Here is an 18,132-nt window from a genome sequence, read left to right as displayed (position 1 = left end):
CTAACTTTATTAAGTAAATTTTGCAATATTCCAATTTTGCCCTTAATTCTCCTTACTTTGTTGCTGATTTCATGCCTTTGCCGTCCAGCCCAAATAGACATTGGGTCTATTTGCCTTTTAAGCCCTCTTCCTTTTATCATTTAAGATATTTTATCATTTCCCATAATTTTGCATTTGTTACAATTTAGTCCTTTTTGTTCAATTAATTATCGGAACTTTAAAATTTCTTAACGAAACTTTAATACTAACTTTTTAACACTACATAATTATTTATAAAAAATTTTATGGCTCGGTTTAAAATCCCCGAGGTCTCGGTACCTCATTTTCGATTCTAATTATTTTAATATTTATTTCTAGTGTACTATCCACTATTTCAAAAATTTTCCTAACTTCACATTTAACTTATACTCACTAAATTAATAATATTTTCTACCCATTTTTCGAATTTAGTGATCTCGAATCACCGTTTCGGCACCTCTAAAAATTCAGGCCATTACATTTTTCCTCGTCGGATTTGTGGTCCCAAAACCACTGTTCTGACTAGACCTAAAATTGGGCTGTTACACATAGTGATTTGAAAATTATCGGTAGGGGTGAGGGAGAGGGCTAACGGTGACTTGAAGGAGTTTTGGGTGAATATGGGTGAAAAATTAGGGTTTGAAAGTGTAAGAGGAAGGGTGCTTGGCTGTAGGGTGGTTGTTCGGGCGTAGGTTTGGGTGAGTTTAAAGTAGGGATGTGCTATTCCTACCTGGATTAGGGTAGAATATGGGGTTTTGCTAAAACATACACATTCCTTCAAGATATCGTTCTAATTTTAATTTTTCTTCTCGTCTATTTTCCTGGATATAAAAAGAAAGAATAAAATTTATTAACATGCAAGAAAATAAAAAAATGAAAAAATATATAAATAAGATAAAAATAAAAATAAAATTGGGTTGCCTTCTAGCAATCGATTATTTAACGTCGTTAGCTTGACACCTTAACCAGCTAAATTCTTTTGTTCGTATGGGCTTGGAAACTCTTTTTTTATCACATCCACCATATTTGGGTTCGATCGTTGCCTCTTGCTTTGGTTTCGTGTTTTCCTCTAAGAAAATCTTATGTGTGCCTATCAAGGGGTTAATCCCTTTTAAGTCAGTAATGGTCTCATCATTCTCTAAAAATATGCATTTGAGATACTCGAGAAATGGTTTGAATTCCAAATCTGGTACCTACACAACAGAAGGTAGAAGTTTAGTATCCATAGGAGCCAATAATTCATTAACATTCACAAATAGATCCTGAATCGAAATTATTATCAAATAATGTTTCAAGTTTATCTTCATAAGGTGGCTCAAAAGTTTCTTCTACTAATGAGTCAATTATGTCATCACGGTTTACGTTCAAGATTTCACTCGGATGACTAATAGTGTCATAAACGTTAAACTCACGATCTCCCCGTCGTACTCCATCGTGAGGGTTCTGCTACGCACGTCAATCTTAGTATTTGCAATATTAAGGAAAGGTCGCCCCAACAAGATGTCTGAAGACCCAAGAGCATTATCCTCTTCCATTTTTATCACATAAAAGTCTGCAGGAAAGATAAGTCTGTTGACTTTCACTAATATGTCCTCAAAGACTACTTCAGGATGCACAATAGACATGTCTGCTAATGAAATGTTAACAACTGTTTTCGTCAAAAAACTCGCGTTAAGTGATTCATAAATAGAAAAAGACACTACATTTATGGAGACTCCTAAATCACACATAGCTTTTTTAATTCCTAAGTGGCCTACTTTGCTTGGTATTCAAAACATGCCCTTATCTTTACATTTTACTAGCATCCTCTGCTGCAACACAGCAGATAGGGGTGAGCATTCGATCGAATCGAATCGAAAATTTTTGAGTTAATCGAGTTTTCGAATCTCATTTTATCATCCTAACTTTATTTGAAGTTTTCTCGAATCGAGTCGAGTGAGATGGAATTCGAATCGAATCGAATCGAATATATTTGTTCGAGTTAAATTTTAAAAAATGATTTTGGGTCCTTGTAACCGCTGTCACCCATCGTCATAAAATTTGTCCACCTTAATCAATTTTTTTATTAACTTTCATCACCTCATAATTTATTTATTAATTTTTTATATATTGGTTAGTTTCTTTGCTTGCTTAGTTGTTTCAATTATCTTCAGATTCTTGTCACTATGTATTTTGGAATTAAAAATATATTAAATGTAAAAATATGATTTTTTAATAAAAGTTATTTTAAAAATAAAATGTGAAATTGATACCAATATAAAATTTTAACACAAATATTTTATGGTATAATTAATAATTCAATTTTAATATAAATATTCAATATGACTAAACAATTCAATAATATAAATAATATAAAATGTGAAATTTAATTTAATAATATAAATAGTAGATATAAATAAAATTATTACTATTTATGTTTAGTGATTTTTTTGGATAATTTTGATTTTTTATTTGAGAGTAAAGGGTGAGAAGTAAAAGTTTAGGGGAAAATAAAAAGTTTTGGGGAATAAAAGTTTGAGGGAAAGTTTGGGGTTTGGAGGGAAAATATTAAAAAAAAATTAGAGGGGGTAGGGTTTGGGGTAGATGAGAGGTGGGATGGGAAGGGAATAAAAGTTTTAGGGAAAAAGTGGGAGGGAGTAAAAATTTTGAGGGAAAAGAATAGGTTTTGAGGGTTTTGGGGAGTAAAATTTTGAGAAAAAGTAAATATGAGAGTAAAATTTTGGTGGAAAATGAATTTTGGGTAGATTGGGGGGTTGGGAAAGGAGAGGAGTAAAAGTTTTGGGGGGAAAGTGGGAAGGAGTAAAAGTTTTGAGGGAAAAGTAAAAAAGTTTGGGAGTTTGGGGTAAAAATGTAAAATATTATAGTTTGATATTCTAATTATTCGAATTATTGAGTTATTCGAATTCGAAAACTCAAGTCGATTCGAACTTGAAATTTGAAAAAAAAACTCGAGTTGATTCGAATAACTCGAATAACTCGAAATTCGAATTTTTTTCGATTTTTTCGAGTCGAATCGAATTTTGCTCACCCCTAACCGCAGATGCACCAACACTTACTCTTTTATTTCCAATCAATTTTCGTTTGTTGGTGCAAAGCTCCTTAAGGAACTTGGCATATCGCGAAATTTGTTTGATGGCATCTAGCAACGATATGTTGATCTCGACATTTCTAAATGCTTCGAGGATCTCTTTTTCCTCCTTACCTCTCCTATGTTGGTTCAATCGTCCTAGAAACAGATGTTGAATTATGGGAAATGGAGGTTTTATTTGGACTTGTTCATCGTTCTCCTACTTTTTCTGGGCAGAATCTTGATCAAGATTCTTACCAGGATTTGGTTTTAGTACTTTTCCACTTCGCAACGTCAGTGCATTTGCGTGTTGTCTTGGGTTAGGTTCCGTTTGTGACAGCAACTTTCCTTGTGAGTTCATTTTCTCAATTGATGTAGTTAATTCTCTTATAGACTCAGTTTTCTGTTGAAAATCAAGCATATTAGCTGCTAATTTATTGATCATGGTTTCTAGAGAGGTACATAAATCTCGCGGCTGTTGTGGAATCAAGTTTTGGTATGGCTGGTTGTACCATGAGTTAGCTCCGTAACTCAAGTTGTGATGATCTTTCCACCCTGGGATATAAGTATTAGCATAAGGGTCATATCGCCTTTGAGGTGGTCTAGGAAAATTTCTCACAGCATCTAAATAGGTCATAGTATCATCACACAAACTAGGACACGCGTCTATTGTATGTTCGGGTGTTGCACAAATTTCGCATGATCAGTTTGGTCCTGTTTTTACTACAAAAAGAGAATTTATGATATTAGTAAGTTGATCAACTTTATCTTCTAAAGCTGAAATACTTAGCCGGTGAACCCTTCTGGTGGGCTCAGGATTGGCTCGAAATTACTGAGTATTTACAACCATTGTGGATATCAAGTCCTTAGCATGTTGGGGAGTCATGTTAACCAATACTCCTCCACTAGCGGCATCTACCATATTCATCTCTACGGGCTTTAAGGCCTCATAAAATTATTAGAGTAGAGGTTGTTTTGTTATCCTATGTTGTGGGCAACTTACACACAACTTCTTGAATCATTCCCAATAGTCGTAAAGAGTCTCTACATCTTTTGCCTTATCCCAACAATCTCCCTTCTTAACTCAACTGCATGCGATGCTGGGAAGAACCTAGCTAAGGAAAAAGGGAAAGCATGCAATTTAATTTGATCCTCAGTTACGCCATGAGGTTTCATACTAAAACAAACCATCTGAAGCTCTTTTAGATGTTTATGTAGATTTTCATTTTGTAATCTGCGAAAAGTCTACTGTAACTGGATAATCCTGACTTCAGTTTATAATTAGTATCCATAGTAGAATACGCAATGCATAATGCCGGTTGTTCTGCAGGAGTTTCGGTCAATTGCTGAATCATTTGAGCCATAGATTGATGTGCTAGATTCGAGTTTTCGTTAACCCTAGCGTTAAACACTTCTTTTGATGGATCGACTCTTATTCTTTCATTTTCTAGTGTTTGATTAGGGTTTCCGTTAACCCTAGATTCAACTTCGTCGTCTGCTTCTATTTCCAGTGGTAGGTTTTTCTGAGTCCCTACCACCTCTGAAAAAGCTGCGTACCTAGAAAAAAACAAAAAAAAAATTAAAAATATTGAGGGGTTGATATTGTATAAATTGAAATCGAAATTGTAAAGAGAAACAGAATTGAGAAAAGAGATTCTTTGATTGAGATATTCCAGCTTCCGATTATCTCGATCCTCCTTGGGTTCAATTCTAAACTTTTAGGTGATCCTTCTCATGACAGAATAAGCTAGTTATAGTGGAAGAGGACACCTATGACCACCAGCTCCACTTAAATTTTAGACTTACAATTTAGAGAAACCTAACTCTAGTCAATCGTCACTTTCATGGGATTGTCTTACACTAGTTCATCACTTCTCAGTGGCAAATGTCATGCCATTTTATCTCTTGGGTTCGACAACCACTGACGCAATAAGCTAACGAACTAACTTGCAACCTTCCCAAAACATACAAAGCGCCTTTGCACAAGATGAAAAGATCACTTTTGGAAGGACCTAGACAAAAGCGTCAGTCTCGTAATGCGAAAAAAAGATGAATACTCATTAAGAAGGCTAAGTGTGGATTCTAAGCCTCATTAACTTTTTTTTTGGAGAATCTCGACAACCTTTGGCTAGATGAGTTTAGTGGCTCATACTTTTTGGGAAAAAATAAATAAGTTTAATCAAATAGAATTTTATTGAATAATAAAATGAACAAAAGTTAAGAGTTTTAGGGAGACGGAGTTTTTATAGAAACAATAAGTCCCTATTTATGTCACTCCATCCCCTATTTATAGTACACAAAAAACCTAATTTTTTCCTATTAAAACTCTAAAAGATAAATAAAAATAAAATTTGAAATTAAATCTAAATAATAATCCTAACAATAACCCTAATAAAATTCAAATTTACATAGTCTTATTATTTATAAATCTCTTCTAAAAAATTTTGCCCCTAAGTCTTTCACACTTTGTATTTTTGGCATCATTTCTTTCCTATTTAGCATGCTGGCCCATTTTATCTTTAAATTCACGCTTTTTGCCTCTAAATTTCCTTTTGCCTTCAATTTGGTCTCTACAAGATAAAAAACCATAAAAAGCACAATTTAGTAAAATCATACTCAAAAGTAAAATCATACTCAAAATATATATGCAATTAACACATAAAAGTATATCATTTTAGAATATTGTCAATACGAGAAAATTTAAATAGATGAGTGGCAAATCCAGAATGGTGGAGTTATTTTCCTAGTTACTCATTGTGTCATTTAACACACAATTTATCGGACCACTGTCCACTGCTATTGGATACCTTGGGGCATCGAAGTGGTACAACAATAAGAAGAAAATTCCCATTCCTTGAAGAAGATTTTGAGGTACAAGTGAAAAGAATATGGGACTGAATTAATGAAGAACTCCCGAGGAAACTTACAAGTTTGGGTAACTCCTTAAAAGAATGGGTCAGGATCAATAAAATCATTCTACACAAAACAAGAAAATAGTTAAGCCAAAAGCTCACTGAACTTAATAATGAAGACCCCGAAGAAGAGTGGCTAGCAAAGATCATAGAAGTCAAGCTAGCATTAAATATGGAAGCTAATAAAAAAATAATTTTTTTAGGAGCAACGAGCAAGGGAAAACTAGCTTAGAATGGTGATCGTAACATAACTTTCTTTCACAACTATACGTCTGTTGCAAGAAAAGAAACACAATAAAAGGGCTTGAATATGAAAATGGCAGAAGGATCGAGAGGGATAAAAGAATTTCTAACTTTAGCGACAAAATATTTCAACGATCTTTTCTCCTTAAAACCCTTGCAGGATTGCGAAATTTTATTGACAAAAATTCAACCTTGCATTCCTAGACACTTTAACAAGGAATTATCAGGTAGTTTTAAAGAAGAAGAACTGTGGAAAGTGCTAAATCAGTGGCTCCTCTAAAGGCTTCAAGTATGGACGGATTCTCTGCTATTTTCTTTCAAAAATATTGGCATACTATAAAGAAGGATTTATCTAGATTCTGTTCAGTAATTTTGAACAATCAGAAAGAATTAAGCGTTATTAACAGTACCAACATTGCCCTAATTCCTAAAGTTCAAACACTAAAAAAATATGGGGCAATTTAGGCCAATTAGCCTTTGCAATGTAGTTTATGAAATAATCTCAAAATCATAGTCAACATATCTAGAAGGCCCTTAGCTACTGTATTGAGGAAACACAAGGTGCATTTGTACCAAGCAGACAAATTACTGCTAACATATTAGTGGCATATGAATTATTGTATTCTTTTAAGAAAAGAAAAAAAAGATATGGACTAAGAAATTTTGCCACATGAGCAAAGCATACATGGTAGAATGGACTTTCGTTGCAAATATGATGAGAAAGCTTAGGTTCTGAGACAAGTGGGTTTCATTGATCATGCGTTGCATCAAAAGCGTTTCATACTCAGTTATATTTAATGGAGGGAGAGGGTTTGAGTTCAGCCCCACTAGAGGAATAAGGCAAGGAGATCATTTAAGCCCATATCTATTCATCATTTGCGCTGAGGATTTTTCAAGACTTCTTAATATCCCAAAGAGGGAAGGAAGAATGGAATGGGCAAAAATAGGGAAAGGTGGTTTTGTCAATAACGCACTTATTTTTCGCTGATGACAGCATTTCATTTGGAATGGCAATAGTGGAAAGAGCCTTAGCCATAAGATCAGTTGTTAATGATTACGAAAAAATATCGGGACAGTTGGTCATTAATTTATTTCAGTAACAATGTTAACGAGGTGGTCAAAATGTAAATATGGAGTGATTTGGGGTTCGTATTGCCAACAACCTTGAAAAAAATCTTAGGTTGCTGACGATGGTGGGAAGGAGAAAGAGAAACGCCTTTGTGAAATTTTTTTTGACAAAAGTGAAAAATTACAGTAGTCGTAATTTGTCAATTGAAGGAAAAGAGGTTATTAAAACAGTTTTACAAGCCATCCCAATCTATGCTATGCAATGTTTCAAATTACCAGTTTCATTATGCCGAGAGTTAGAGAACATTATGTGCAAATTTTAGTGGCGAAACTTAAAAACAAATAAAGGTATTCATTGGTGTAGTTGGGCGTCATTATGTATCCCCAAGGTGCAAGGGGGGCTTGGGTTTAGAGACTTATCGTTTTTTAATAATGCCTTGTTAGCAAAGTAAGGGCGGAAGTTAATCATTAATCCCACAAGTTTACTCGCGCAAGTAATGAAATCTAAATACTACCCAAGAAGTGACTTTTTGAATGCTGAATTAGGGGCTTACGCTTCGTTTACATGGAGAAGCAGATGGGGCGCTCGAAGTATTTTGGAATTAGGCATGGGTTGGAGGACCGGAGACGGCAAATAAGTTAATATATAGAACGATGCATGGCTTTCTGGAGAAGGAAAATTACAGTTTCAGAATATAGATTACAAGTACACTTTAGTTGCAGATCTAATTAACTATGAATCTGTTACCTGGAAGGAAGAAACCTTAAGAGGGCTTTTCCCTGAAGAACAGGCTAAGATAATTGGCTCCATCCCCTTAGGGAACGCCTTACAACCAGATAAAAGGGTTTGGCGAGGTGACAAGTTGGGGGAATACACGACAAAAACCCGTTACAAACGGTGTGTCACAGAGGATCTAAACCTGTTGAGAAATGAAATAACAACATATCTGGAACAAACTAGAAATTATTATACAAAAATTTGGAGCCTAAAGATTCCCAGCAAGGTACGGATCAATCTATGGAGAATTAAAAATAATTTCTTTCCTACATTAAGTAACTTTAAAGCCCGTAGGCTGAGATATGATGCCCTATGCTCGCTATGTGGGGAAGAAGATGAGTCAGTTAGCCATATTTTTGGAGATTGCAAGCTTGTGAAACAAGTCCTCTAGCAAATGACAGTGACATTGCCGCCCATACATGACAATCAAGAATGGAAACAATGGTTAGCTGAGACGTTCAATATCAATAATGCATATAAATCTACATGCCTAGCAGTATCGCTATGGGCAATATGGCATAACATGAACAAATACTACCACGAAGGTATTCAACAAATAATATGCGAGATAGTGGCCTTTATCAGAGCATATATAACAAAAAATTGACATGCTATAGGAAGCACTGAAATGCAAACATATTACAGAGAAACCCCAGTGGGAACCCCCAACAGAAAGTCAAGTAAAAGCAAACTTTGTTACCGCGTTTCAACAATAGAGCAACAAAACAGTTTCGAAAATAATCATCAGAAATCATATGGGGCTAGTTATGAGTTCATGTACTTACCTGATCAACAACGTTTGAGATCCGACAACCTCCAAAGTGTATGCATGCCTTCAAGGAGTTGTCTTTGCAGAAGAAATGGGGTTTGGCAATGTAATCATCGAAGGGGACTCAAGAACCGTCATAAAAAAGCTACAAAATTCCAGGAAACGACAGATCAATTATTAGGGGTGTTATAAACGAAATAAAAGAAAAGAAATTTTTGGAATATTGTGTTCCATTACGTACCGCGAGAAGCCAACGGAACAGCGCATGCGATGGCTGCCTGGGGAAGAGGAAGCGACTCTTCGGCTTTCTGGGTGGAAGAAACTCCGTTGGAGGTTGAACCCATAGTACTAAGGGATCAAGGGAGAAGTGCTTAGTGAAAGTAGTATCGGTGGTTGTGGTGGGCTGAGTCCGGAGAAGATAAAGGGTCAACGAAGCTCCGAGGAACTCGGAAAATGATGAATCTAGGGGGAAAAATTAAGACGAGGACAATGGGTTTGTTTACCGAGTCCATCGTAGAAGAGACATTCGGCGACGTAGAAACAGAACCGAGGCACCGTCCACGGTATGCAACGATTGAATGAGAAGTGGTAGTGTTAAGTGGCTTAGTGATTTTTTAGGATTATGCATTTTTTTTAGTTAATTTTCCTTATTTCAATGCAGTGGCCAAATAAAATTCAAAAAGAAATAATTTCATTCAATTAATTTTTTTCAATAATGAAATATTAACAAATGAAAATGTTACTCAATACATATAATTGATGGCGTATTAATAATCATAAAATTATCTTGAAATTAATATTAAATTTAATAATTTTAATATAGAAAGTATTCATATCTCTTTTAAGTTTGATAAAAAATTCACATTATCTCATTGGTTGAAAATTATTGATGAAATATTTATTAAGTTTTGTTTGGATAATTTTATGAAAGTGTAATTGTTAGGATAATAGTTACACTCTCTTATAATTATAAATAATTATATATTTAGTTGAGAGAGTCTAACTACATCATAATTCTCTGTCATTTTTGTAGCACAAATTATAATTAAATAGTGTTATACAAAACTTTATTTGATAATATATTTTGATATAAAAATTAAAGTGTTTTGAATAAAAGTTAAAATTGACAAAATAATGTTTCAAATGAAGTTTAGAAGATAAAATTTTAACCTATTATATTGAACTCTTAGAATTTTTTTGAATCAACCTTTAAATAAAGTTAAAATTGTTTCAATCAAGTTAGAACATAGTTGTTCTTGAAAACAATAGCTATTCTTCAATAAAAATTATTATAAACAAGAAATGAAAGTTGTTCTCAATGCTAAACAAAAATTGTCCAAATACTTCATTCTTGCATTCTACCACACAATTTTGCTCAAGTGTTTTAGGTGTTGAGAACTCATGTCTGATCCCCTCTTCATCATAGAATTGGCCAAATTCTTCATTCTCAGATTCATTTCCACGGTCAATGTGTATCCTTCCTTATTCATTAATCAACCCCCAGCATAGTCTCTTAAATTCATCAAATGCATTTGATTTTTCGCTAAGAAACCTTAACCAAGTATACTTGGAGTAGTCATCAACACACACAAGTGTAGGAAAAAATCCGGTTCAAAAACGATTTTCTTGCACAGTGAAAATTTAAAATTTTGAAAATCGACCCGGTTTGTAATATTTATAGCAATAAACCCTTTACTAAAATCGCATCTGTGTTTTCGACTAGACAGATCCTTGTCGTTCTTAGCTTTCAACCGAACGACCTTCTCTGCTATTCTCGTACCACGAACTGCTTTGAGTGTGAGCTCGAACAAATTCGAATCAAACACATAACTAGAAATTATTTACTTTACTTTCAGTAGAAAACAAATCCCTCTTCAATAGAAATTGGTAGAATTGTATTTCGAAAAATATAATTTATACTTAAAAAATAAATTCTCACTGTTTTCGGTTAAAATAACAATATCTCAAAGTTGTATGGTGCCATTTATTTATAGGGAGAAAAAGTAAAACCCTTGTTGAATTAATAGAAGTCTATTTCAATAGAAAAATAAAATCCTAGTCTAACTAGGATGGCAGGTGACAACCCTAGCTGAATGTACTAGGGTTTGCCGTCCCAATATTTAGCATGTGGGGCTTGGGCATTTCCCGTATCGGGTTTAATTATAAGTAGTTCCTGGACTTTTAACCAAGTACTTTATAATTCAATCTAACCTAATATATGTTTTTCTATTTTCCAAAATAAACATCATTGTTGGGATTAGACTTGTCTATGGATCGAGCCACCTTGCCCAACCTGAAGGCTCGCCTAAAATGTAGGAGAGTTAAGGCAAAAATATAAGTCCGAAAAATGGGATTGGGCATAAAAATAAGGTTCGTCTAAAAAATAGTTCGGGCCTCAAGTAAGGGTTTTTTTGCCTGAGCCCGACTCAGCCCGAATTTGCAAAAAGAAAAAAATTGTTTTTTTTTTGTTTTCTCACTGTTTTGCTACTATTTTACTATTATGTTGCTATTATTTTGTTGTTATTGTTTGGATATTGTATAACTCTTATTTTATTGTTAATTTTGTTACTATTTTAGAGTCATTTGCTTTTTAAGTTGCACCTATCTTAGTGTTATTTAAGTATAAAGATTTTTTAAAATTTATTTTCAATTTTTGGGAAATATTTATTTTAATGTTTTTAGTATTTTGATGTAATATATTTTTAAAAAAATTATATAAAATTTTAATATTGGCAGGTCGAGCCCAAGTTTTAGCATTTTTTTAGGCTCATTTTTTGGGCTTGGACCTATCAAACAGGGCTAAATTTTTGTCAAGGCTTGGCCTGGCCTATGGACAGGTCTAGTTAGGACCTTAGCTATCATGTATTTGAAGTTTCACCTCATTTTCATACAACTCATTGGACTGCATGTTTTATCACCATGTTCTATCCCTTATTCGAATACAAACATTTAGACAATAGTCTAGACATCTCTTTAGAGCAACCTAAGTGTAGTATAAAGTTGACATTTTTTATTTTGATCTTCATGATGCATTGCACTGTCAGAAAATGATCTTTAGTATGTGTCTTATTCTTTCCTAAATGATGATGGTCAAATTTCAGTAAAGAAAATCATGAATGATCGACTTGCCTTATCTCAAGATATCATCTTTATCCTTTAAGCCTTTTTATTGGTGATTAACCTGACTATTCCACTTGTTTTCCTAGATGAAAAATCAAACTTTATTACTAACCTTGAATACACAACTTATTGCTAAGTAAGAACATAAAATGTTAGTAACTAAAGTATCTATAAACATATTTACATTAAAATAGGTACTCATATTTTTAGCATTGTGCTAAATTTGAATCTGACATACTAGACATGAAAACTTATATAAGGGATTAGCCACTAATCTTGTTTGTTAAGTGTGATTAGCAACTTATCCGAACCTATTTTATTTAAATTGTATTTTAACCTTAACCAAGGAATCCTATAAAGTACTAGTTTCTAGCCCATCTTATCGTAACTAGATTAAGAAGCATGTTTACATGTGCGGAAGTATAAATATCCCAAACGCGTGGGCAATACTTGATTAGTTTTATAATAGATCAAATTCTTCTATTAGTTCATATGCATGAGTTGTGAGATTCAATCACTATACTCTAAATCCGTCATTTTTAATTTATTTTTAAATTTTGAAATTTCATTTTGTCCAAATGATGATGACAGTTAAAACCATTAGGCATATAAAAAATTCATCCATTTGTGGTTTTTAATTTTATACTCTAAAAACTTTAGTTGAGTAATTGTATAGATAATATAAATTAATAAATAAAATCAATTTGAGAATAAAGAATTAATGAATGCTCAGCTTATACAATAACTAAAACCTTCAGATAAATAAAAATAATTAAAACCATATGATAAAATATCTAAAATAAAATTTTAACTACAAATAATCAAATCAGAATTTTTTTAAAAAAGAAGCATAATTCATCTACTCAATTATATTTATTGCTAAAAATTTTAAATACTGAATTAAATTTTAAATCTATGTAAAAATTTTGAGAAAAAGTAATTATCAAAAACTAAATATAATCTTTTTAAAAATTTATAAATTTTAAACTATAAAATAAAACAACATAATGGGGAAAAAAAAAGAGAGAGAGACGAATGAGTGAGGTCGCATGTTGGTCATTGACCCTATTCATTCTATTCAGGAAACTTAGTATTGAGGTTTAACCTGTGCAATATGCATATTTTAGTGCGGACGACCTAAACCAAAAAAAGTAAGAAGACATAAGCATAAAGACTAAATCTCAAATTTTATCTAAGTACTATACCGCTACTAAAACCTCATAATTCAAGAAATATGAACCAATTGGATATTTAATTGCATTCAAAATGGAATGGACTTAAACCAAGAAATAACTTGACAAAATTAAGTGTGTGCAGAATTTGACACTCATCTGGGTTTAGACTTTAGATGTTTGTAATACTCGCACCCAAATTCCAGTACCGAGTATCACTCGATGTTTCAAGCTTGAAATCTATCTCAAACCTTAACCAGTTTGCCTTTAGACAAGACGAAGGTGAAAAAAGATCATTATGAAGAAGTAACAATGAGAGGAAAAGGAATATCAATCACAAAAATGGAACATTTGACGACCATGGACTTAGATACAAAGATTTAATGTCCAATAAAAATTAGAACTGAAACAAACTAATAAAGAAACCAATTTCACATCACATAACAATACAACAGAAGAAGACAAGGCTCTTCTTTCTTTAACCAAACTAATTCATTCCCCCTACCAATCATTCAGCAAATCAACTGCCCCATTTCGCCAATTGCAATTAGTAAAATGTCAAATGCGTATAGGCTGTAGCCTTACCTCCTTAATCTGTTGTAGATGCCACTGAAAGGGTAAACACCCGGGATCCAGTAATTATTCTTCCACCGCTTCGTTCACCTGCTGCTGACCTCCATCCCCGCCTTTGGCTGCTGCTGCCTGCCTTTTGTGCTTCTTGCTTTTGGCTTTCTTAGCTTTCATGCGACGTTTTTTCTCGTTCGCATCAACCCACGTATAGTCGGTTGGTATGTTGAAAGGATCAACCTCGTCCCTATACCGGTGGCTATCACTATCACTTGACTGGCCACCACGACTCCCTCTCATCCACGAAATCCATGATGTTGAACCCTCTGATTCTTTTGACTTGGCATCCTGGAAATGAACCGGGCTGGAAGGAGGTGTTGCAAACTCCTCCATCGGCTGAAGCTCCTCAAATTTAGTGAAAGTGACAAGGACTCGAATAGTTGGGACAATAGGGATGGCAACCTAGAATAAGGAACATGACACATCAATGTGCAAGATTGGAATGTTTTATGATATTAGACACTACTCTGTACTCATAAGTCATCACCACTTTCTATCATGCTTGCACAACAGTTTCCACAGACAAACATTTAAAATGAAGATCTTTTAGCATAAGGGCCATTCTCAAAGTTAACAGTAACGATTAAAGTGTTAGAAGGAAAAACAATAGAACTGGTAAGAAGAAATACGGAAGTATTTTGCTGCCACACTATAATGCACATTGCATCTGGTTCATTCACTACAAGGGGCCCTCCTGAACCAGAAATACAGATAGAGAAATGTAAATAACAATTAAAACCGTGCTTTGTAATGTCAGAATCATATATGCGTATTTTAATGAAGAGTTATGCGCAGATTCCAGCAATATGGCAAACCTAAATATCGACATTAAAAGTGGCTTCTCCGTCATTTTGAAATATTAAATGACAAGACAATCTCTTAATACCTATATTAGACCTAAGCTTTCGCCTAGTGACTTGAGCCTAGGTCCAAAAGCATCAAGTAATGGCCAACCCTCCAAAGATTTTCAACCAGAAAATATATATTAAACCACTAGTAACATAAGAATGGCTTATGATATGGATGCCCTTAAGTTTTCCTTTACCTTAACAAAAGTAATTCTCAAATAACAATAAGCTAACAATCTATTGCACTTCCAGACCTCAATTCACTAGTTGACACAAAACAAGCCCCTACTTCAGCTCTCATTCAAGTTAATTTCCAATCATCACAAACCAATGTGTTTGGATTTTCAACACCATAGGACCAAGGATACCATTAATAGATCCATTTCCTGTGTTTGTTAAAATTAATGTGAACAAAATGAGGTGATTAGATAACAGGAGATAAGCAAGTAAGACCAGCAAAGTGTTCTTCATTGCAATTTCAGTATTTGCTCTAACCCAGGACATATTTTCCTGCCTAAAGATATTGACAGCTCTTTATTTTCAGATATGACCATCACTCCAAATCAACTTTGAAGCCTAAACAAGATTTTTACCATAAAATAAGATAATAGTTCGAGTTGTTGACTTTATATGTCTTACATTACCTTGACTGGAAATGTGCCCGATGGCAGTTTAGTTGTTAAAAGCTCCCTTAATCTCCTTATAGCCTTGACTTTGTTGGCTAATATGTCAAGTAGAGGCAGGAGTTCCTCTGTCTTTAAAGGGAAATCTGGTGTTAACCACAAAACAGGTCTCAAACCCTTCTTATACTCACTTTCATGTTTATCATCACTATTGCCCCCTTTCTTCTTCTTCTTCTTGCTGCTTTTATCTTTACGCTTCTTGCCATCGACAGCATCTTCCTTCGCAAATTCAGATGATGATCTATGATTATCAACTTGTCTCTGATTGCTACCTTCAGGAGCCGATTTTGAGAACTTTCCAATCTTTGAATCATCAGGATCATCATTGTTCTTTGAGCCTTTCTTATTCCAGCCAAACCAGCTCTTCTTCTCCTTAGCAACACCATTTGATTCACAATTTTCATAGCCACCTGCTGAACCATTTTCTTGACAGTCGACAACTTCATGCTCATCATCATCACAAACACCATCTGAATTTCCCATACGAAGAGCCGAATTCAACTGCATCCTTTCCTCAGCTGTCAATACATCATCATACTCGTCATGTTCACCGCTATTTGCCATCCTTTCTTCATCATCCACAGAAAAAAGCTCTTCATCAGTCATTGCACCAGGAACTCTCCTTGACTTCACACTGACTGTCACATGAAGCATATCATAAATTTTAGCCTTCCAGTTTCCAACCATCTCACTTCTCTCTTGTCGCCTCCAATTCAAATGAGGAACAAGCTCAGCCTGAGTGACATCAATACCAGGCCTATACATATTAGTTTGAGACATCATTTGCACTTCATGAGCGATTTCTGATTCAGTTGGTTGTGCACCAGCCCCCTCTAAGGCATTTGTAACTTCCTTTTCCTTATGAGAAAGAACAATCAAAGAGCCTGCAGGAAGAGAAAGATTCCCATCCTCAGAAGTGTAGCCTTCCCCTAGAAAGAGAAATGTTTGGTCTGATCTTTGAATGCGGAACCCATCAAATCCAGCAAGTGTCATATCAGCACGAAGATTTGAACCCCGCTTCCAAATGCGGTAAGTGTCTGATGGTGCAATGCGTCCAATAAATGGAATGACTGAACTTTCAAAATGAAAAGACATCTCCATGTAAAAATCACGGATACGAGCTGCTGAGGCAACAATCCTGGGAAGTCTGCGACACCATTTTGCCCAGGCAAGCGGCTGGTAGTGTCGAGCAATAGTCATGGCGATTGCCTCTTCCCTTGTGCAAACCGCTTCTTGCAAAGCACTCCAACCCTGCTCATTCTGAAGACTCCAATCTGCTCCAGCCACCATCAAAATCTCCGCTGAGATCGGATCTCTCAATCGCACTGCTAAATGCAGCGGAGTCTCCCTACCTGGGACATCACGACGATCTATGACAGACGAGACAGCATCAGCCCGTTCCTCAGCCTCAAGAGATTCAGCTTCAGTATTAACCTCGCCAGCCTTGGCAAGCCGAGGGAGTGTTGAGATAATGCGCCTAAGCCCAGCATAGTCACGGCGGGCAACAGCTAAATGAGCTGGACTATGGGCATACTTGGAAAGATCCTCCATTTACTTGATTCTCTGCTTAGATTTATGCTACTACACTATCATTTCATCCATGTCCAATACCCTATCATTGAAAACATAAAAATTAACAAAAACACACTCCCACCTTAATCTCAAATTCTCCAAAACGCTACATTTTAAGATAAACGATTCAAATTTTGATAAGGTTCCACAACTACTCATAAGGGCTTTTAGGCTTTGCTATGCAACTTCAATACTAGCTTTAGTTTAAAAATGATAATAATTGGCAATGTGGCAACTTCTTTACATGTGCTCAAATGACGTACGTTTTTTACCCTCAGTTCAATTTACAGAGAAGCTAAAGCTTCCACGGGGTTCAAATCTGTAAATGCGATCCCCATAAAGGAAAAGTAAACGAAAATGAGCTTCAATAAGTAAATAATTTTGAGTTTTCCATTTTTACACCAGAATATGGAATTTACAGAAAAGAAGGGAAAAAGAAAATCAAACATAAATGTTTTCACTAGTTTACACTAAATTAAATTTCACATTTTTTTACAATAACCACCAAGAATATTCATTTATGTTCATTCCTTCTACATTTACTTTCGTTCATTTTCTAGGCAGCCAAACAAAAAAGAAACAGAATTAAAAAAGGAAAAGAAAAAGATAGAAGGACAAACCTGAGGAAGCAGGTGCAGCATCCAAATAAAAATCCGAAACGCGAGCGGATCGAGAAGGTTTTCCTTTCCCTTTCAAATTGGCTTCGTGGAAGTTGAAACTTCAGAGAAAGAAGGAGCTAGATCGGACGGCTAATGTCAATTAGAGGATACAGGATCCGGCGGGTCACGATCTGAATCTTCGAAACATAGACTCACCTATAAAGCACAAGTCGACTCAGTCCTCTTTAAAAATTCAATGCTTAGCTGAGATCTCTCTGGAACAACTTTCGCTTTTTTTTCTGTATCTATTTTGATTTTCTATCTATCTAACCATTTTCTTTCCCCTCTGCATACTTTCAGGTCCCGTCTCTTAACTTTTTCGCTTTCCCTCTTTCTCCTGCCGTTTTGGAACGTTAAATGTCCCTCGTTTTCATATGAAATTACTTTTTCTGCCATTCACGGCAGTTATTCTGCCCGGCCTAAATCACTGGTTCATTAAAGAATTCCCCATTTAGAATGTAATTAATCAATTTAAATATAAAAATGTTAAGGTAATTATTCTATTCGGTAGATATAATTTTTAATTTTTAATTTTTTAAATATAATTACATTAAATATCACAATATTTATAACTTCTGCAATGATTTTCAATTGAG

General features: G+C 34.7%; 2 protein-coding genes and 1 long non-coding RNA gene across 3 annotated transcripts; all 3 read right to left on the bottom strand.

The window, feature by feature from the left end:
• Positions 1–1,211: 1,211 nt before the first annotated feature.
• LOC105801234 (uncharacterized) lies at positions 1,212–3,722 on the bottom strand. The gene is made up of 4 exons (XM_012632558.1): positions 3,344–3,722; positions 3,047–3,244; positions 1,431–1,666; positions 1,212–1,280 (listed from the first exon to the last, which is right to left on the bottom strand). The coding sequence occupies exons 1-4, from the start codon at positions 3,720–3,722 to the stop codon at positions 1,212–1,214; spliced, it is 882 nt and encodes a 293-aa protein (XP_012488012.1).
• Positions 3,723–7,943: 4,221 nt separating this feature from the next.
• Positions 7,944–9,466, bottom strand: LOC105804618 (uncharacterized). Its single transcript, XR_008191323.1, has 3 exons — positions 9,097–9,466; positions 8,872–9,000; positions 7,944–8,473 (listed from the first exon to the last, which is right to left on the bottom strand). It is a non-coding gene; the product is annotated as an uncharacterized LOC105804618 (long non-coding RNA).
• Positions 9,467–13,460: 3,994 nt separating this feature from the next.
• On the bottom strand, positions 13,461–17,861 carry LOC105804619 (uncharacterized). The gene is made up of 3 exons (XM_012637301.2): positions 17,498–17,861; positions 15,267–16,917; positions 13,461–14,176 (listed from the first exon to the last, which is right to left on the bottom strand). The coding sequence occupies exons 2-3, from the start codon at positions 16,854–16,856 to the stop codon at positions 13,787–13,789; spliced, it is 1,980 nt and encodes a 659-aa protein (XP_012492755.1). The 5' UTR covers positions 16,857–16,917; positions 17,498–17,861; the 3' UTR covers positions 13,461–13,786.
• Between the last annotated feature and the right edge of the window lie 271 nt (positions 17,862–18,132).

Source organism: Gossypium raimondii, chromosome 11, assembly GCF_025698545.1.
Source record: "Gossypium raimondii isolate GPD5lz chromosome 11, ASM2569854v1, whole genome shotgun sequence".
Taxonomy (NCBI): Eukaryota; Viridiplantae; Streptophyta; class Magnoliopsida; order Malvales; family Malvaceae; genus Gossypium; species Gossypium raimondii.
Note: the sequence above shows the minus strand (reverse complement) of the source record. Positions and strands in the feature narration are given on the sequence as shown.